This window comes from Cavia porcellus, unplaced genomic scaffold (genome assembly GCF_034190915.1).
Source record: "Cavia porcellus strain 051 isolate PalLab524CR breed Dunkin Hartley unplaced genomic scaffold, mCavPor4.1 scaffold_31, whole genome shotgun sequence".
NCBI classification, from domain to species: domain Eukaryota; kingdom Metazoa; phylum Chordata; class Mammalia; order Rodentia; family Caviidae; genus Cavia; species Cavia porcellus.
Window position 1 is genome coordinate 27564004 of NW_026947514.1, and position 21703 is coordinate 27585706.

General features: G+C 51.1%; 1 protein-coding gene across 1 annotated transcript in view; it reads left to right on the forward strand.

The window, feature by feature from the left end:
- The first annotated feature begins 2422 nt into the window (after positions 1-2422).
- Positions 2423-21703, forward strand: part of Ltbp2 (latent transforming growth factor beta binding protein 2) — a 98938-nt gene continuing 79657 nt past the window's right edge. The window contains 4 exon segments of the mRNA XM_013155289.3: positions 2423-3210; positions 3212-3268; positions 3270-3989; positions 10070-10140. Of these exon segments, the coding sequence (XP_013010743.2) occupies positions 2438-3210; positions 3212-3268; positions 3270-3989; positions 10070-10140 (1621 nt within the window). The 5' untranslated portion in view covers positions 2423-2437.

The following is a 21703-nucleotide window of genomic DNA, read 5'->3' on the forward strand; positions in this document are numbered from 1 at the left end:
AACTGTTTTTCTCTCTTACAATGGGTCTCATGATGCCCCCTACTTGAGATTATTCTGTCATTCGCTCAGTTAGTTACCTATTGAATGTGTATTTCTCGGCTATCTCTTAGGATCAGGTACAGTTCTAGGTTCTAGAGTAGCAGTGAGAACAAGGTATCAATTCATTTAATATCATTGTGGGGGCTGGGGATGTAGCTCGGTGGTAGAGTGTTTGCCTAGCATGCACAAGGCCCTGAGTTTAAGCCCTAATACCACGCCCCCAAAAAAGATAACATTGTGGCTTGGAAAGTCAGAGAGTAAATTTTATGAATGATAGCATGAGGTCAATGTAGTCTTGGCATCTCTGCAGACACAGCAAAGACTAGAACAATGAGAGCTAAATATTCTCCCATTCTAAAAGAGATGTACAGGACACCTTACTGAAGGCAGAAGAGCTTCAACACTACCAAATGACATCCCTCAGTTCCAGATTACAGATGAAAAGGAGGAAGGTGGCTGAGGTAGAGAAAGGTTGCATTAGTAGACAAGGCTGAGCTTTCCCTTGAGGGTAATCTTCAACACAAACCAAGGGAAGACAACCCCAAGGGGATTAATCACCGCCAAGAAGAGAAGATTGGTGTGATGTTTGTTATGATTGGATCTTTAATGTCTCCCTGGGTTTCATGTGTGGAAAGTCTGGTCCTCAGCTGATGGTGCTGTTAGAGGTGGTAGGTGAAACTTAATGGTTGGGGCCTCGTGGGAAGAAGGTAGGTCATTGGAACGACATACCTTTGAAGTGGATGATGGGATGCCAGCCTCTCTTTTCTTTTTTGTTTTCTCCATGTAATGAAGCAAAAGCTTTTTCTCCATCATACACTCCTTATCATGAACCTTATCACAGGTGCAAAACAGTGGGACTGAGAAACCAGGAAACTTCTGAAGCCACGAGCCCAAGCAAATCTTTTCAATTGATTTTGTCACTGTGATGGAAAGTTGACTAACATAATATGACTAACAATGTGAGTTGACTAACATCATGTGAATTGCAGGATCTCAATGTAAAAAGTATAGCAAGAAAGTTCTTGGATGACCCAAAATCTTTAGGAACTGAGGCTGTATAGGAATAAAGAGACTGACATGCACTTCCTGTCTGGAGAGCTGTGACTGTGGAACCTGGCTGAAGTGGCCTCATGGCCAGCTGAGGTGCAGCCAACTATTCATTGCTTTGCCTGGCACGGACTGGAATGTCTCCTGTGGGAAGGTATGCTAAGATCTTCGAGAGGTAGGCCAGAGAGTGCTTTGGTGTGGCAATTCAGAGAGGAGCCCTACGAAACCCCACAAATGTGCCCGTGACAGAGGCCGTGCTTGGCACTTGCTGGCCAAGGACACCTGCGACATAAGACTTTGCTGCTTTTCCTCCAATACTTCTTGCCTGACCTTGACACAGAGGAGACATTACAGGAAAACCAAAAAAGCAGACCTTACCTCACTCTCCCTTATACAGACTCCAGCCAGAAGACAGTTTGGGCAGGGAGAGGAGAATTAATTTGAATGTGATAGTGATTAAATTGGACGAGATTCTGATTTAAGTAGCAGCCTGTGTAGACCCTGAAAGTTGGTATTAATTACAGAAAAGAAAGTGTTCTTGTGTTTAGTAGAGGTGGGCAAGCCAAGGACTCTTCCTGAGATGTCGTTGTGGAATGGGAAGGGAAATTTAATATAACATGGTTGAAGGTTTAAGTGGAAAAAATATGCTGCTTCTTGATTCAGGATCATCCATTCAAAGGACCAGTTTCACAAGGAAATAACGATTGGTTAAACTGATCCTTGGAGCAATGAAGATAAGGGAGGGTGATGTGGTAGCTTGGGAGTGGGGAGGTCTAGACTGGGCGTGGGCACAGACAACCACTCCAGGAGATGATGTTTGATCTGAGAGGCCCAGTCCCGTTGACCTCTTGAAATGAAAGTTCCACATAGAGAGAAGTGGCACAGATGTGACAGTCCCGTTGACCTCTTGAGATGAAAGTTCCACATAGAGAAAAGTGGCACTGATGTGACCGCAGCAGCAGAGGACCTACGCTGCTACTATGCCACAGTACCTGTGAGACAGGAGAGAGGGAGCCAGTGCTGCAAGCCTCCGTAGGCCAAAGTAGAGGGTTGAGGATTTCCTCTGACATTAGGTGTGGTCTGTGGCTGTTCTTCGTGTGCTATGGGAAGTGGTAAGCAGCGCCTCCTACCTGCTCATTCAGCCTACTTCCTTAGGAAACAGGCTGTGAAAATGTCTTCAGGCCCTGCCTTATTTCCCCAGGCCTTTAGATATTGGGCAAGGGCATAGATGAACATGATGAGCTGATTATCAGGAGTGTTCAGATGAGTGGTCCCGCCATGGCCAATGCACCATGTGAGGTGTACACACATTAATCAGCTCATCGAGTCCACTGGGGAATTTCCCGAGGGAATGAAGGGCCCAGGTGAGAGTCCAAGGAGTGGACTAGGAGTGAGAGGCAGGAGACCTTCCTTCTGCCTTCATTTCCTTCTGTATTTATGTTTCCGTGGAATAGAAGACACTTTTTCTAGCAGCCACCACCACCGCCCCAGGCCGAGTCGGGATCTGGACGCCACCGGATGGAGAGCTAGCGCGCGGAGCCAAGGCGGCTGGCAGCCTCAGGTCTGCAGGACGCAAGTTGCCAAGGACGCAGTCGGCTCCACTAGGGGGCGCGCCTTCACGCACCCCAGCGACCTTCTTGCGTCCCGCGTCCTGCTGCGCTGGAGGCTGCCAGCTCTCACGCGCTGCCCGGAGCCTCTGGCAGCCACGGCGGGCGCTCCCAGCCGCCAGGATGGGAGGCGAAGGGGCCACGTTCCCGCACCTCAAGACCTGTCCCGGTCACTCGGAACTCGGTACCTCTCCCGGCCTCCTTCAGACCTGCGAGGCTGCAGCCTTGCTCACCAGACCCACTTGGTCGGTGAGGTCGGGGCGACAGGTGGGCAGTTCGAGTTCGCCAGGGCAGGAGGTGGCGGCTCGGGTGCCCCATCTCCGCGAACGCCATCCGCCCTGCCCGCCCCGGTCAGCGCCGCGCAGCCCCCAGCTCCTCACGGGTTAATCCCCCTCGCCGCCCGCTCGCTTTCCCGTGCCAAAGTGGGTGTTGCTGGAATTTCTCTCTCCCTCTCCCGTAATGAGGGGGCCGAGCTGTCCCTCCGAGGAGGGGGCATGGTGTGGATAAAAGAGACGAAAAAACGGGGAGGTTTCCAAAAATAAAACGTTCCGTTCCCCCCGCGGACGGCTGGTGCGGTGGACTGGGCGCCAAGGTGCGGCGGCCGTGCGCCCGGGTGGAGCCCAGCGCGGACTCGAGGCTCAGGGCGCGCAGACCCCGCTCCGGGAGACCCGGGCGCCTGGGCCCCGGCCGGCCGCTCCAGGGCCCCCTAGACCAGAGGAAGCCGGCCGCCGCCGGTCCCGGAGCAAACGGCCAGGCGCACCCGCGACAAACCCCCACGCGGTCCCAGCGGCCACCGCTCTCCAGCTGCCGCGGAGCCATGAGGCCGCCGCCCGCCGCCCGCTGCCCGGGGCGCGCCCCGTGGGCCCCCTGGAGGGCCTTCCTGCCGGTCGTTCTGGCTCTCCTGGCGGACATAGGTCATGCCCAGAGGAACTCGGCGGGGAGATACGAGCCAGTTAGGGACGCCAGTCCACTGTGGCGCCCCGCGGGCAACCACCCCGCAGCGGTCGCAGCCAAGGTGTACAGTCTGTTCCGGGAGCAGGACCCGCCCGTCTCGGGCTCGCTGCCCGCGGAGCAGACCCGGCCGGCCTGGGGGAGCCCCAGGAGGCCCGCCGAGGCGGAGGCTAGGAGGTCGTCCCGCGCGCAGCAGCTGCGTCGAGCCCTGCCACCTGTGCAGACCCGGAGGAGCAGCCCTGCAGGCCCGCAGCAGCCCGCACCCCGGGCCCGGGTCGCACCGGCGCTCCCGAGCCTCGGGACCTCGCAGCGGCCGGGGGTTCCACCGCGAGGGCGGCTCACGGGGTGAGCACGGGAGAGGGAAGCGTGGGGGGTACGAGAGGGAGCGGGGACGAAGCGCCTGTGCGCTCCTGCTTGGAGAGGGGAGAGGGCGCCCGCTCTTGCCCTTTTTGCTCTGTCCTCAGTAGCGTGGAGAAAGAGCTCCAAGGAGTTTAGGCGAAGATCGAGGATCTTCATCCTTTCCATACCAGATTACCCAAAACCCAACACAGAATCTGTCCCCGAGGTCCCCCGCGCCCTGCCGAGAACCAGCTTTCGCAAGCGCTTACTGCGCTGCGGGAACCCGAGGCAGCGGGGAGGGGACAGCTGGGTGGGTGATGGGGCGCCTGAGGCTCTGGGAAGGTTGATTCAGCGGAAGGTAGGTGCAGGATGAGGCGTGGGGCTCCGGCACTCGAGGATAGATGCTTCTCCACGTAGGGGCGGCCGCGGAGCCAGCGCGCAGAGACAAGTGTATGGGCAGGGGCTCAGGTCGGCCTGGGCTCGCAGACGCCTGTGTGTAGGCGTAGGCATAGGCTTGGGGCCCTTGGGGCAGGAAATCTGCCCCAGCGTGGCTGTGGGAAACTGGGTTTGTGTGTGCCGGCGCATCTAGGTGTCATTTGCCCGCTTTGCAGGCTAAGCTTTCCTTCAACTCTGCGTCTTGCTTTTTTTTTTCTCCCCCCCCCCTCCCTTCTTGCTTCTGTCTTTCCCTCCCTCCTTTCTCTCTCTCATTCCTTTTGAAGTTGAATACAGGGATGGAACACAGGCCTTTGCACTGAGCTACATCCCTAATGCTTTATTATTATTATTTTGAGACAGGTTTTTTTTTCTAACTCATTAAGTTGCTCACGGTGGCATTACTTTGTGATTCTTCTGCTTGAGCCTCTCAGAGTCCTGGGATTACATGCCTGCACTACTATGATCAGCTCCTCTTCAATTTTGGGGGGTAAACCCCCTCTTCACCATCCCCACTCCCCACGCCCTGAGAACTGCTCTCTGCTGCCTAGGAGGCTGTCACAATGTGAGGTGCCCCTCAGCAACTCCCACTCCCAATCCACATTATCACCGATTGAGAGAGCTAGGGGAAACTCCTTCCCTGGCTATGACAGATACTTTTGAAATGAGGGCGCTGGAGCCACCAGCAGTGAGAGACTGAGCTGAGACCATAGAGAAATCTGGGAAGGGTTCTGGTAGCCCTGCTTGGCCTGGGCTCCATTTAACAGTTGGGTTCAATCTTTGGCAATGGCATGGGCCCCTGTACCCCCAGAGAATCTTCTGCCTCCTGCCCTGTGCAGTCAGTGTTTTCCACGGCTGGTCACTCGTCTTGTGTTCAGCAAGCTTCATTCAGAACTCTGTTCGTCAGAGAAGTCTTCTCTGGCCACCCCTGTCCTATCCTCTCCCTCCTTCACCCTGCCTTCCATTCTTACGAGTGAGCGTTCATTCCATCCAGCATACTGTATTTGTAGTTCTGTTTATGTTTAGTGTCTCGCCTTCCAGCACCCACTAATGTAGTTCTGTGAAAGCCAGGGCAGTTTTTGCTCATGTCCGTGTCCCCAGTGCCTGGAATGGTGTTGGAACATAGCTGCTGTGCCCTAAGTATATCTGTTGAAAGAGTGAATGAATTCTGTGCTGCCCTTGGACGTGGCTGCCAAATCACTCCCACCTGGGATCACTCAACAAGTATTAATGGAGCACCTGCTGGGTTTCAGGATTTTTCCCCCCTGACCTGAGCAAGTGAATACTTGCTTCCTAAAAGCATGTGTGCTGAGCACAGGAAAGGAGATGGGGCCCCGGGACCTAGGCATTATCCCCGCTGGGACAGCAACTCAATTACTTAAAATCAAGTTGGAGAAATGAGCAGAAATGTGAATGAACTTTCTAGCACTGGAAGTGCAAGAGAATGGGACAGGGTGGCTGAAGACTTCAGAGGAGAGAGAGAGGCTCTGTGACTTGGCTTTGGTGGGCAGTGGGTGGGGAAATAGGGCAGATGGCCAGAGCAGGGGCTGGAAGTGAGGGTGGCAGGCAGGCATGGCACTAACCAAGCACAAGGGCCTTTACTCTTGGTACTGGCCCAGGCTTTGATAGGTAGTGGGTTCCCCTGTCACCCTAGGCAGCCCTCCCATGGGAGCCTGAAGAGAGGCGTGCCAGTGTTGTCTATTGACTTCCTTAGCCCAGGTCTATCTACCTAATGACTGATTGGCCATTGCTTTGTGGTCTGCTTAGAGCCAAGGACCAAGTGCCACCTGCTGGTGGCACTTGGAACTACATCTCTGCTACAGGAGTTCTTCAAATGTATATAGTTACATCTGGTGGGAGGTTTCCTATGTGCTGAGCACTATACTGGATCCTGGGGATGTGGCAGTGGTCAAGACAGACAGTCAGAAAGCCTCTGTCCTTTAAGGATTTCCAACGTTGTGGGGACTTTTTGCAGACAGTGAAGTTTCTTTAAAAGTATGCTCCAGGATGGTGCTAGGTGTCTTGAGGTGGAACAGTGACCAAAGTAGACACCATTCCTGCACTAATTCGGTCTCCGGAGGACTTGTGTATTCACTGTTTTGCAGTCTAAAGTGTTTTTTGAACCAGTCTAACCTCATACTACTTTGAGAATATTTTCCTCTACCATTTCCTTTCTTGAAATTAATATATTGTTAAAATAATAGGATTTTGTTTTCTATCATTTTAAAGTGCATTGCAAAGCTTTACATACAAAAAGGTATTGGAAATAACAGAACTCACACACCCACAGATCTGAAAATTTTGGCATAGTTTGATTCTAATTGTTTTAGCTGAAATGTCTATAAATTTGCCTGTCTCCCTAGAGTTAATCACTACTCTGAATTTAAGTAACTCCTACGTATATTCTACACAATGACTACAGATGCATGTGTCTGTAAAATAATATTGTGTTGGCATATTTTGAGCTCAGAAAGTGATATCATGTCATAGAGAATATGGGGGAATTGGAGAATCCTTCTACCAACAGTTTGTTTTCCCACGTCTCATTAGATTTTTGAGATTTAACCACATTTATGTAATTAGCCCAAATTTATTCATTTTAACTGGTGTATATTGCTTCTTTTTCCTGCTTTTGAACATTAAACGAACTACATTTTTTTGCCATTACAAACAGTGCTTGACTCACTTTTCTACATAAATAAATTCATAATTAAAGGGAAACTTTGTATCATTATCCTAAGTTGAAAGCAGCACCATTTGCCGAGAAGAGAAGGTAACTGTAGGGAAATTGAAATGAAAACAAAATGTTCTTCAGTTCTAGTCAGACACCATTCATTATCTTAGAAGCGCTCCCTCTGGAAGAGAGGGACTGGCCTGTGTTCAGGGGAGGATCTGGCTTGGGGACCCAGCCGCAGATGGAGACTTGCTCACTGACCTAATCAGGTTAGAACCACCACAGAGCAGGCCATCACTTCCTCACCGTGTGACTCAGCACCTCTGAGTATTGTGCTCATGTGACCCGAAAATCCCCTTCCCAACCTCAGTGTTATTCCTGCTGCTTTGGGGAGGCACAGAAAGGCACAACATTAGGGGACCAAATTAGGCACTAGAAGGAAAAAGGGAAGCGACATCAGGATACCGAAGACAGAGACATGGAGCCCCAAAGTCAGGCAGTTGGTGCTAACTGGTAGCTCTGGGTGGAAGAGGAAACCTGGAAAGATGTCAGTGTACATTTACACAAAGCAGGTGGTACCTGACCCGGAAGTCTAGGAGTGTGTCAGGGGTTTCATCTGGCGAGTGAGGGGAGGCTTCCCAGGCAGAGGGACTAGCTTGGGCAAAGGCATCCACGTGTAGCTTCTGTGGAGACAAGCACGGAGGAGCACAGCTGTGTTTATGGATGGCCATGGAGCTGAGGGGAAGGGTGATGGAGGCGACTTGATTTTACGGGCAGGTGGCAGCCGGGTTGGCTTTGTGGAGGCCATGGAGAGCTATGGGAAGTTTGTTCCAAGGGGCCAGTAGAATCAGATTTGTCCCAGGTGGAATGCAGCTGTGCCAGGCTGTTAGCCTGATGTGTATCCAGCTGTGTTGCCAGACATGGAGCTAATGTTTGCTGACTAGTGTCACCTGAAAGATGGTACCCATACCATGTCTGAGTCGTGTGAAAGCTGGCTTCCAGAAAGCCAGAACCGATGGGTCCTATGGCCCAGCTAGTCAGGCTCATCTGTTCTCTGTGCTGGCTGGAACATGCAGAATGGCTGTCTCCCAGCTGCTCTCCTTACTGGGCCTGTACCCGAGATGTTCATATTGGCCTGGCAGGGACCCTCTGGCTCTCACTGGGTACCTGGATCTCTCTTGAGTGCCCTCCTAACCCCATCCTGGCCCCTCTGCCTGGCGGCCTTTGATTCTGGCCAGTCTTTACCATATCCCTGACATTTCTCAGGGCGCCACTATGGGCAGGGAAGGCCAGCCTGGCTGCTGGCCTCCTACATGAAACTATCCCAAGGGTATCTGGGGTCTCCTTGAGCTGGGATCTGTGCCATGATGACCTCTTAAGCTAAGCAGGCTTCTCGGTCCACGGGCCATGGTGTTTGGGTTACCACAGGCCCTAGTTTAGAAACTTCTCAGAGCATGCAGACTGCTTCCTCGAAAAGACTTCCCAGCCCCCCTGAGAGGCATTGTTATCACAAGGGGTATTGACTTTCCAAAGAGGTGGGCTGCTTTTCCCTTCCACCACTGCACACTTTCAGAAACCCTGAGTCTGAGATTGAGATCAGCCCCTCCCTGAGACCTGGTGACTTGAGCCACCCCTATGAGAGGGACTTTATGGATCCAGGAAGCTGCTGAAGTGGTGGCTGGAGAGGCAGGGCCCTTAGCTAGTGATACATCATGGGAGCTCCCTGGGAAGCAGCTCCCCACAACTTTGGGCCAAAGGGCCAGGAATGGGCCTCAGCTTTTTCAGACTGCAGGAATTTATTTTGAATTCTTTGTAAGTCTCTCAAAACCACACAAGCTTTGGGGTCCACTCAAATGTCAAACAATCTAAGTGGGACCAGATGCTTGCCATACTGGCCACAGAGATCTCAGGAATGGCCACCCGCTCTGTCCTCTGGCCTCTGTATAGCTCCCTCCCACTCACCTCTGGGTTCAGTGAGCGCTCAGTGGACACATTCTGCACACTGTCATGGCCTGGGAAGCCAGAGCCAGTCTGGCTTTGGCCGAGGAGTCAGGACCAGGGCTCATCTCAGGAAGGGTGCTTTTAGGGAGCCACCCTAGCTTGGATGTTTGAGTTTAGGTGGAGAGCCAGAGCTGGGGGAAAATGCTATTGCTGCTGGTGTCCCCTAGACACCAAAGGACAAGATTCTGGCAAGTGGGCTGAGTGTCCTACATAAGACCAACTGTCTCATGTGGAGGAGCCAGCACCAGGAGTCTCTGAGGGAAGGTCTCCACTAGCCTTCCCTACTGGAGAGTGTGTTGCACTGAGAACGTCACCACGGGTGCCCCCGTTAAACAGAGCCTTGAGGGCTGTTCCTTTCGTCTCCCCCTCAGGCCTCAGTCTGATCACACAGCAGCATGATGAAGACTGCCGCTCCTCCTCTGCATATTTGTTGGCAGGCAACATGATTGTGTGTCTTTAAGACTGCACATGTGTACAGCTTCACTGCGAGGGCAAGAAGCTGGCATTTTTGTTTTATTTTTCCACGAGGGGCAGTGCAGAGCTGGAACTTGGCTTAGAGTTGGGCTAACTCAGGTTGGAATCAGGTTCTGGTGCTTAATGGTCGTGTAGCTTTGCCAAGTGACTGTATCTTGAACTTGCTTATCATCTCTATGGTCCTTGTCGCCTTCTTTAGGTGCCAAACATTTCTATCCTGTGTAATCATCAGAACCAGCCATTTAGGCAGGCACTGTCATTTCTACTGCAGAGATGAGAAGGTGAGGTTTCCAGGGGCACACTGAGTGTGGCACAGTGAAATCGAGCTTAGATCTGCATGATCCCCAGCCTAGTGCCTGGCAGCCTCCCTGTGGAACTGGGACCACTTTTGCAGCTGGCAGTGTTCTCTCAGGCTCCACCTGTAGGGGGCAGAATTATCAGAGGCCTCTAGGAATAGCTTGGCTCTGAGCATCCTTGTGTTGACCTGACCTTGGTGACCCCACAGGAGAAACGTCTGCGGGGGACAGTGCTGCCCGGGATGGACGACCGCAAACAGCACCAACCATTGCATCAAACGTGAGTGTCTCCTGCCCCGTTCACCCCTCTCTCCCTCAAGGGTACCAGCTGAGGACTGCAGGATCTAGAACAGAGAGGTCTTCCCGGCCTGCCTCCTGAGATACAGCCTGTCTCCTAGTGGAGGCAATTGGCAACGAAGAGAGGAAATTTAAAAATGCCTCCACCTGGACTCAGCATCTCTAAGCAAACCCCTGCCTATGTTTTTAAAGTTTCCTGTATTCCCTCTGCTCTCACACTGTGTTAGTCCCACTTGCCCTGCTTGCAGGGTCCTGTGGAGGCCCACATATGTTTGTGGTCAGCACTGGTCTCAGAACCTGGCTGTTCCACATCTCCAAGGCCAGCATTCATGTTGCGTGCTGTAGGATTCCACCTCTGTCCTGATTCCTGGCATGGAGGTTTGATCTTCATCACACACTCCCCTGAGATAAGCTGATGAGGCTCTGATACAGTGTCTGGAATAGGCTTCCCTTGGACTATCCTGAAGCCTGAAAGGCTGGCTCAAATGAGAATAAAGAGAGTAGTCCTGTTAGGTGGAGACTAGGTAGGGAGGTAGAAAAATCTATGACCTCCATGCCTGAGCCTTCTCTGATAGTAGACAGAGTTCAAACATCCCATGAACGGTGTCGCAGTCAGGAAAGGCGGTGACAGGAGCCAGTGCCTATGTAGCACTGTCTTTGTGCAGTGTGCACTTTACGTATCCTCTAGGGCAGGTAGTGAGGCCCAGAGAGGTAACTTACTTAACGTCTGTGGCCAAGTAAGATAACAACTAGAATTTGAGCTCCAGGGTGCTCCTCCTGATGTTTATGCCCAGCTGCCAGATAGTGCATGTTTTCTTTCTGGACTCCACTTTCTTCATCTGTGAACTGGGATGGCAGTGGACTGCTGCTCTCCACATGCACTGCCTTAGTTAAACCTTTCAGTAATCCTCTGATGTTTTCACCCATCAGCCTTACTTACTGCTGAGAGACCTGGGTTGCTTAGGACATGAGGCCAAGGACACGCCGCTGCAATGCTGGGTCTGGGCTGGACCCAGACCTCATACTGTTACAAGCAGGTCTTTAATCCCTCCCAGCACTCGCTGAAGCTGGATGTTCCCTCAGGTGACTTTAGCAATGAGGGCTGGAGAGAGCCTCTAGGATCTTTCTTCTTTACACCTCAGGGGCCCTCTTGGGTCCACGTCAGCACCCCAGGAGCTCTGCCTGATTGTCCTCCTGTAGTCACCACTGCTTCTTGAAGGTCCAAGCCTGCCTGCAGAGTGGTAGCTTCACCACTTTTAAAGGTGAAGAAAGTGACCCACAGAGAGGTCTGAGACAAAGTCAGGTCTGAGCCACTGTGCTAGGCAGAGAAGCCAGGGAAGAGGCTGGCCAGGTGGCTTTATGCTAACCAGTAGCCCTGGGGCTGGGGCCTGCCGCTGGTGCTTTTTGAAAGTGCTCTAGTTGACTCTTTAGCTGTGACTGAAGACCACTGAGAAGAGTTTGAGGCCCATGGTTGGAAGATCTGCTTTGAGGTCACTACTCATATTTGAATGTTTCCAGAAAACCTCAGGGATCCTATTAAAGAGCAGATTCTGCTACAGCAGGTCTGGAGTGGGGCTGGAGGTTCTGTATTTTGAATGAGCTCTTGCTGCTGGAGTAGGGACACACTTTGAGGAGCAAGGCCTTGGGGGACTGCAGAGGCCTTTGAAGGGAATTTGGAGTTGAAGGCAGTGAGAAGGTTGATGTGGTCTAGAGGTCTCAGCCTTTGTAGGAATGTGTTGGCTGATGCAGAGTGTGGCTGAGGTTTGAGCTGAATCTGGAGCACGAGGCTTCGTAGGGGTGGGCTTCTTCCCAGCTGCCCGAGGGGTCTAGGAATGGCCACAGCTGCCCCCCAGGCTTACATTCCTCTCTGCCAAACTGGAGTTTCAACCCTGGGTTGGGTGAGTCTGGAGACTGTCATATTACCAGTGTGTGTGCACTTTCCTGCCCTGGTGGGTGCTATTCCAGGATGTTTCCAGCACGCACTCACTTCCTCATGACTTCCCTCCCCATCCCTCTCGTGCTGCTGCCCCCGGCGCCATTCCAACTGGGACATCCAGACTGGCAGTTCTGGAGGGCACTGCCAGGGCACCAGCCTTTTCTACTTGAAGCCAGCTTGCCCACTGAAGGGCTGTGTGCTAATTAGCTGATCCCTATGCTGTTTGCTCATTGCTATTTTGCTGCTAATGAGCCTAATGAGAACCACGTGGGTGGTGGGGTGTTGGCCCTGGATGGCCGGGTCCAGGGCTTTGTAGAATGTGGGGTTCTTGGCTCCTTACCCTGACAGCTGGCTCTTGTGCTTTCCCCAGGGACTTCATATCTTCCCTTTTCCCTCTCCACAGCTGCCCTTCTGGTTGGGAATGTTCCTCATTCTGTCCTAGTGGGGACACACATGTGGGGTGCCTTCCTAGCTGGAAGACTCTCCCCTGGCCTTCCAGATGCTGGTGGGCCCAATCCACTGCCCAAGTGCAAGAGTGCTTGCCCTGGTTGGGTTGTCCCCTAGCCCAGTCCTCTCTTTTCCTCTCCCAGAACTCATCTATCTCCCTGGCTGCCCTCCTTGCTCCTCCCTCCCCCAACACTGGCCCTCCCTCGGGGAACTGCTGCATCTGCAGGTGTCCCTTGCAGGTTCCTCAGCTCCTCTCCACTTTGGCAGGATCTAGAGCTGGGCCATTGTCTCCTCCGCTGGTCTTGGTATCTGCCTTTCTTTCTGTGGCATTGCCAGCTCTCCCTCATGATTTATGTGTTTATGTATTTGTTGAAGCAGCTGGCTGGGGCCTGCCCTGCCCACTGAGCCGAGGGAGAAGAACTGAAGGGTGTGGGGTGACAATGTCCTGTTTATAGCTGCTGCTTTTAGAAGACTATCCAATCTTCCCAGACTGGCTCACCCCTGTCTCCACACCAACTGGGGAAGGGGATGTGATGATTCCCCATCCTTCTCATTGTATCTCACCCTGAATGCATGGGGATGGGGTGCTCTGGAGGGGATGCGCAATAGGGTCTCTGCAGCTGTCAAGGGGGCCTGTCTCCAATTCCCCACCCAAGCAGCTAGGCTCAAGTTAAGAAAGAGCCCGTACTTTGGATTCTGGCGCCAGATCCGGAGAGATGTGTATTTGAATCCCAGTCTCCTGTCCTTGGGCAAGTGACTGGCTCTCTTTTAGCCATAGAGCTTCGGTCAAAAATGACACTCCATATAGAGTTATCTTTGAGGATAGTGACACTAACACTCTACAGCTCTTACAGTGTGTCTGGTGCTATTCTAAACACCATATAAATTTTTAATCCTACCATGACACTATTGCCAGGTTGGCTTTCTCCCCATTTGCTGTGAGGCTGGCTATTTGTCCAAGCCATGCAGCAGCAGAGGCTGGATATGAGTCTGGGCTCCAGAGTACAAGACCTTATCCCCACGCTCTTGGCTGACTGAGCAGTGGCGTGCAGCCTAGTGCATGGCTGGTTTAGCTCATAGCTGAAAGCTTGATCTGGGAGATCCTGTTGGACTGCCTGGGTTTAAATGTCCGCTTCGCCACTTAGTGGCTATGGGACTGCAGACAAGTTACTTACGTTCCCAAGTCTCAGTTTCGTCTCCTGTAGCTAATGGTAATCCCTGCCTCCCAAAGGACTAAGTGAGGTTACTTAGGTCAACTGTTTAGTTCAAAGCCTGGTATGAGTGTGCCCTTCACAGGTTGGGCCGTGATTTGGAGGGCAGGGACTGTGTCTCACTGTCTCCCAGCATGCAGTATGGCGGGTGCAGAGGAAAGGTTCACTAAGAAGAGACCCAGTGTGACCTGGCATGGTGGCACATGCCTAGAATCCTAGCAATCTGGGATGCTGACACAAGAGGATTGCAAATTCAAGCCTGGCCTGGGTAATGTAGTGACTTGATGAGACCCTGTTTCAAAATAAAAAATTAAAGGGGAGCAGGGGGTGGAGTTGAGTGGGAAGGCCCTGAGTTCATTCCCTAACACCACCAAACAAATGAACGGACAAACAATTGACTGAATGATATGGGCCTATCTGAGAGGCCCTTTCCTTTCCTTTCCTGGGAGAGGTTCCTTTTCTCTGCCCAAGGTTTATCAGCCCTGCTAGAAGCTCCCCACAGTACTCAGAGGCTCATGCCTGCTTGGTCCAGAGCCTTTCTCCTGTGGTGGCCACTGGAACTGGGCCTTGTCTCAGTCCAATGAAGACCTTATTTGTCCTGATTTGAGTTCCTCTTGGCTCCTCTGGGGGAAGTTGCCCGGCCCCACCCATGCTATCCTTGTTTATGACCCCATCTCTGAGAGGAAGACTGGCAAGTGCTAAGCCCAGTTTTGGAGCCAGATTCCATGGCTTCAAACCCTTGCTCTGACACTTGATAGCATGGTGATCACGAGTGATCTTAAGTCTCAGTTTCCCCTGGTATCAATAGAGGTGAGCATAGTGTTCATAGTAATAATAGAGCTCTACACATGGAGTAGTCTGCCCAGGCCTTTCTTATGGAAAGTGCTTAGAGGAAATGGTCAGGATATGGTGGAATTTTCATGTTTTTTATTAACTGTTTCAAAATAAATTGGTTACTGACTGGTTAGAACTGCTGAGAGCCAGAGGCTTGAGCACATGGGAATCTCTGCATGGACCATGCTACAGGACCCAAGAGTTGGCAGGGAATGGTGGAGAGGAGGGCAGAGGGAATAATTTATGACGCCTGTGGAGACCTAGCCAATAAGAAGGTGCAGTCCCAACAAGATACCGTGTGGATCTTCCTGGTAAACAGGTGACTATTCCCTGAGGTTCTTTGCCCAATGGAGTATTTAGGAAATGTCCTTGACTAGGAGCTTCCTGAAGCCAGATGTTGGTCCTCTGACACCAGTGGAATATCTGGCCTTCTTTATACAGTGGCCGGTGTCTTTTGTCTGTGCTTGGTACATGTTTGTTAAAATGGGCAATAGATCCCACAGGTGACCTGGTAACTCCCTTCCTCTATTCCCAACAGTCTCTTCTTAGTGTCTTTGCTGGCTTCTGTTTTACTATCCATTGTCTTAAGGCTGAGTTTCCTAAGATCTTCTAAATCCAAAGAGGAGCCATGGGATCCAGCCTAGCATAAATGTCGCACATTGTCACAGGCACCTGTGCCAGACAATCAGCACACAGGATACCATTAACACCCAGTACTTTCTCTGCTAGGATGCACTGAACACTTTAATCTTTCAACCCTAGAGGGGCCGCCCTGCTATTTTGTGTCCTGGTCCCCTCCTCTCTCCTTGACTGCTGCTTCTCTTCTCTTTATTACTAAATTTTGGATTTCCCAGGACTCAGTCTTGGGTTCTGTTCTTTTCTTTCTCACTGCATTGGTACTGAAATGATCTACTGCTTTCTCATAGATGAAGACATTGTCTCTGGGCCAGATTTACATATATTTTAGCCCAACCTCTCTCCTGACCTCCAGGCTCCTGTCTGTGGCTTATGATGCATCCCAAACAGCCCAACAACCAAATCAAATTTGTGATTTCCCTGCCTTTGAGCCAACTCCTCATTCAGATCTCACCTCCCCTGTGAAATGGTGTCCTCAGACACTTGGGGGCATTTGGGACTCCGTCCTCTTTCGTAGGCTTTTAGGCTCCCGGGACACTAATCTCTGCCCAAGCCTGTTTGGCTGTCTTTTCTTTTTTTTTTTCTTTTCTTTTTTTTTTTTTTTTTTTTTTGTCTTTTTCCTTTTTATCGGTACCGGGGATCGAACTCATGACTGCCTGCTTTCAAGGCAGGTGCTTATGCCGCTGAGCTAAATCCCCAGCCCTCGGCTGTCTTTTCAATTCCCTTTGAATGTGTCTGTGCTCTCTGCTGCCTCTCTCACAGTCTTGTGGCTGCCCCCCTGCTAGGCCCAGATGCATCCACTGGTCTCTCATTGCAGAACCCCTCGGTACAGTCCAGCTTGAAGACTGGGTGCTCCATGCTCTCCCACAGCTCACAGAATCCAGGCTGCATTCCTGGAATGTGTCACCTCCAGGTCGTGCACATGCTGCCCTCTCCCGTCCCACGTTTCCCCTTCTCTATGTGGCTGGTCCCTGGCCATCTTTCCAGTCTCTGCCTTGGGCATCTCTCCTCTAAGGGGATACCCTCAGCCACCTGGTCAAGAACTGCCCCGCTCCAGCCTTATGATTCTGGATCTGGGTCCCTTAACCATTGCCTCCATGGCTCACATCACCATTTCTGTTCTAACTCTTTGTTTACTTATTTAGTGATGGTCCCTCTGACCAAGTTGGGTGCTCCATGAAAAAAAGGACAATGTCTATCTTGTTTCCCATCCTGGAAAGTAGTAAGTATTAGGTCCATGGTCACTCACTCAGTAAAGGAGTAAGACTCACAGAACAGATCTGGTCCAAAGTCACATGGTTAAACACATCCAAACAATACCTATAGCAAGGCCACATGCTCCTGGTGCTTCTGCTTTGCATTGCTGAGTAGCAAGTGTTTCCTCCTGACATTCCTGGGGTCTGGGCCTGGAGCTGGTGCCCCAGGGGTAGATGGTTTCATGTCAGTCACAGAAATATCTTCCATGTCGCAGGAAGAGTTGTCACAGGAAAAGTTGTCATGGGCTCATGCATGATGGTGGCTGTTCCAGGTCTCCATCCTACCCTCTCACTTCCACAGGGCCCTCTGGCACCAAGGCCTCCCAAGCCCACCTCTCCCACAAAGGTCCTCAAGGGATATGGGGCTGGATGTGCCCAGAGGTCTCCCTCCTCATGCCTGCTAGAGCTGGCGGGAATTAGGACTGCTGTCTGCCCTAGGCCCTGGCCCTCACCCCAAACTGGCCCAGCTTCGTAGCATTTGTTAATGCAGTTAACAGGGCGGTCCAGGCTGGGAGGCGAGGGCCAAGGTCTGACTCACACCTCCCCTTCCGTCCCTCCGGCCGCCAAACGGTAGAGGCCCACTTGGCTTGCCAGACGGGCGTCTGCAGAGAGTGCTCCAGGGGCCAAGAACGGCATCTTTCTCTCATTAGAAGCTTTTATGTGAACACAACTGCTATTTTGGAGCTGGGCGTTTGGCCGGCCGCTGAGCCCCTGTGCTGTTTCCAGCAGTCCTGAGCAGTGGCCCAGCACAGCTGTGTGGGAGTGAGGTGAAACCCTGGGGCCCTGATTTCACCAAGCCTCGGGGCTCAGACCCTAGGCCAGGGCCTGGGGGAGATGGAGCCTGGACAGGACTTGTGTGTGCAGTGCCCCTGGTGGGTTCAGAAGTATAGGAAAGCCAGACAGGGATTTTGGGGGTCTCTATATCCGGGTTATGTTCCCGTGGAAACCAAAGGTCATGGTTATAGAGTTACAGCTCTATAACCACAGGTGGACACCCCAGTGAGCAAATTTCAGGGAGAAACTGAAGCCTCCAGTTGTGGTCTCAGATGAGGTACCCAGGCAGGGACTGAGAGAAGTATTCTGGATGGTTAGAAGCTGCCAGTTCAGCAAAGGCTTCTGGGTTAGAGAGGCATCAGGTAGCTCAATGGAGAGGTCTTTTGCATGCCAGGACACAGATTTTAGGAAAAGTAGAGGTTTAACCTGAGGAGCAGCTGAGTATCAGGTGTGGGGGCAGAGCCTCAAGACTGTCCTGGAGCTGAGATTCCTCTTCCTAAAAGTGTCATTAGAAAATTTGGAGAAAGGGAAAGGTTTCAGGAGCCCACCTGTAGTCAGTGCCTCGTCTCATGGGTCAGATGGAGGGAGGAGATATCTCTGGGACTCAGGAGAGGGAGTGGATGACAGATGCCCTGCCTGGTAGTAGAATATGGGGGGGAGGCACTGGCTGTGCTCCCCCTGAAGGCAACTGCCACTGCACTGTCTCCCTCACCAGGACCTGGACTCTCATTTTTTTCCTAGATGGCAGAGAAGTGTAGAATCCATCTTACTTGCATTTTGTTTTTTTACAAGCTTTACAGGGCTGTTCCCTAGAATTTCCTGTGATGATGAAGGTATTCTGTATCTTGCTGTCCCAGACGGTAGCCATGAATGGCATGTGGCGGTTAAGGACTTGGCATGTGGCTAGTGACACTGAGGAACTGAGTTTTAAGTTTTATTTCATTTTGATTTATATAGCCACATACAGCTCAAGGCTGCAGTACTAGATTGTGTTGAACAACACAGCTCTAGCGGTTGCAAAGTATGTCCCCATCCAGGATCTTGGTGGAGACTTAGCGACACCTTTTTGAGACAGGAATCACTGGTCTCGTTTTATGGATGAGACAACTGACACTCAGGGAGGCATCTCAGTGAGATGAGATGGGTCCAAGCTTGTCAACTGGGATGTGGCTGAACTGGTGTTCAGTCGAATCCACCTGGCTTCCCATCCCATGTTCTTTCAGCTACCAAGTAGTTGATCTCCAGAGGCTCTGAGCAGATTATGGCAGTGGCTTGGTTGCACGGCAGGAACTTTTTCTAGAATCCCCCTTCCCCACCAGGCCTAACCAATTGAGTTTGATCTCCTCCCAAATGTAGGGGTTGTGTGCGGAAAGTCTGAGCATATCTCTGCTGGACTGCTCCGGAGCGGAGTGAAGGTGGAAGGGGCACGGCCAGGAAGGTGGGAGTGTTGGGAACAATGCCTTCCAGTTCTTGCTTTCAAAGAAATTTTAGGAGTTTTCTTTCCTTCCTTCCTTTCTTGGCATCCATTAACTCCATAGAGCTGAGCTCTACACATCTCCAGTGCTCAGTGAAGAAAACAGGGCCGGGGGAGGTTGGAAAAGACAAGATTCATTCTGGAAGAGCCCTGTGGCTCTAGACGGACGTTGGCAAATGGGCACAAGACTTCCAGTTGTCTGGGGATGCGGTCAGTTGGCAGGAAGGAGCTGGAATGTGTTTTTCCTAGTGAAGATCAACCCCTCAAGGGCCGTACATGGACACCATGGCATCATGCTGATGGCCTTTCACCAATGCTTAACCAATGAACACTCGTTAGACTCATGCAGGGCTGATTTGTCAGGTAGAAGGCTACTCTGAGAACTATTGTAAGCTCTCCACTCTGAGAGCTCTCAGGGGCTGAAGTCTTCCTGCCCCACCTTGGCTGGAGGTTGTCTCTCTTACAGTCCCACAGCTCTGTATGGAGCTGCCTCTCCCAGGCACTCGGGCTCAACCTCTTTGCTTTGTGCTGCAGCCCCTCCTGTGGTGATTCTGAGACGGCCAATTTATTTCTGATGCTTAAAATTTGAAATTTATGCTTATTTGACATAGTAATGCTTTCCCTCGGCCTCCTTTATTTATTTATTTTTTTGGTACTGGGGATTGAACTCATGACCGCATGCTTGCCAGGCAGGCGCTTATACCACAGAGCCAAACCCCTGGCCCCTAAGCTTCAGTCTCCTTTAGACTAAATAAACACAACCCTTCTTGCCCCTCCCTCCCTCCCTCCCTCCCTAAGTGCTAGTCTTCTTTCTTTCTTTCTTTCTTTCTTTCTTTCTTTCTTTCTTTCTTTCTTTCTTTCTCTGTCTCTCTGTCTCTGTCTCTGTCTCTCTCTCTCTCTCTCTCTCTCTCTCTCTCTCTCTCTCTCTCTCTCTGTGGTACAGGGCAGGGCATCAAACTCATGACCTCATACTCGCTTTCTTTTTTCTTTCCTTTCCTCTCCTCTCTCCCCCTCCTCCTCTTCCTTCTCTTCCTCCTCTTCCTCCTCCTCCTCCTCCTTCTTCTTCTCTCTCTCTCTCTGTCTCTCTTGGCAGTAGTATTAAGAATTGAACCCAGAACTAGCTCAGTGCCACAAGCACCTGCCTGCTGGAGAGTGGGAGGTTGTGAGTTTGATCCCTGGTACCAAAAAACCCAAAACAAACAAAAAATTGAACCCAGGACCTTCACACTGAGCTACATACCAGCCTCTTTTTAAAGCTTTTATTTTGAGAAAAGGTCTTGCTAAGTTGCCTAGGCTGGATTTGAATTTGTGATTCTCCAGCCTCAGCCTCCTAGAGTGCCAGGATTATAGGCATGTGCCACCATGCCCAGTACAGTATCAATTTTATGCATTAGAATATATTTTAAAATTCTCAGGGTCACCCACTGCAGGCCCCCTTCTGCCTCCTTACACAAAGGATTTCCTTTGTCTTAATAAATTCTTCGTAGTCTTTTTTTTTTTTTTTTTTTTATCAGTACTGGGGATCGAACTCATGACCACCTGCTTGCAAGGCAGATGTTATGCCACTGAGCTAAATCCCCAGCCCCAATTCTTCGTAGTCTTAAAAAATAAAATAAAATAAAATTCTCAAGTACCAATGTACAGTGGCCAGCTATTCATTTATCCAAGTGAGGATGTTAGGGAAAGAAAAAATAGCCACCACATGCCATCACCTTTAAGAACATTTTAACACTCCTTCCTCCCAAAAGACACTCTTCTGAGTAGGAAAAATAGTATTACATAAAAAATCAGGAAATTTAATTTATTTTCTTTATTTTATGGTAAAGCAATAAAAATTGTCAGACTACTCCTGTCTTACGCAGTTGGAGCCATCCTTATGGGCCAATTGGAGATGACTACTTGGAGAAAGAAACGAAGAATTTACACTGAAATTCCATAATACATATGCTCAGCCCGGAATAACATGTATATCATTCCAATGAGGAAGTTAGGAACCCTGCATCTTGCGGAAACTTGTTAAAAACACTCCAAGTAGGACTCAGATACTGCAGGTGAGAGCTGCTTCAAAACTCTGAAAACCAGAAACTAGAAGGAGCTGCCTTTCCATGGCTGCCTGCTATGTGGTTGGTCCTGCAAGGTTACCTTCCCAAGCGGGTGTTTTGCTGCCAGCACACCCAACTGATTGAGAAGCCTGTTAGAACTTTTATTTACCATGATATAACACACATATATAAAATGCTCTTTCCATCATTTTCCCTGGAGCTGTTCATTGTGCCAAAGTCCACACTGAGGACCAAATTCGCTGCTGGTCCAGGACCTCCATGGGCGTGGGGAAGGGTCTTGCTCTTCATCTCTGTGTCTGCTGCTCCTAGTCAGCCTGAGGGAGGTGCTTGTTAATGATAGTGGAAGATATTAGCAAATGAGGCGGGACCAGGTGTGAGTGGGTCAGAGCGAGGCACAGGACTCTGCTAGCAGGGATGGGAGCCGGAGGTTTCCAGAGAATGAGGGAGAGATCTCACTGCTAAAGCCAAGGGTGGGCCTTGCTTGGAGCTCAGGAGTGGAGGGGGAAGCAAGCCAGCTTTCTACTAAAGGGATGATCCTTCCCTCACCTATTCTGGTGGAGACCTGTGTCCATTCAGGCCTTCTCTTGCTTGTCTTCTGCTAAAAGAATGTCAAGGCCAAGACCTGACCTGGGCACGTCTGCCATCTCTAGCGTTTTGACTGCTGGGCAGGCTCCAGCTGGCTGTGTCTCTAGGGGTGGTAACAAAGGCCCAACAGGCAGTCAGGTAAAGGGCAACTCTGCTTGGGCTCGTGGAATGGTGGCCAACCAATACATCCTAATCCTGCATGGTGCCTTGGGGAACTGTTCTGGTTACAATGATTGCTTACGGGGCCTTGAGAAGAGCCCTGGATCCCAAGATCCTGGACTTGGACCCCTATAGTGAGAGCTGTTATCTGCCCATCTCTGCTGGCTAGGT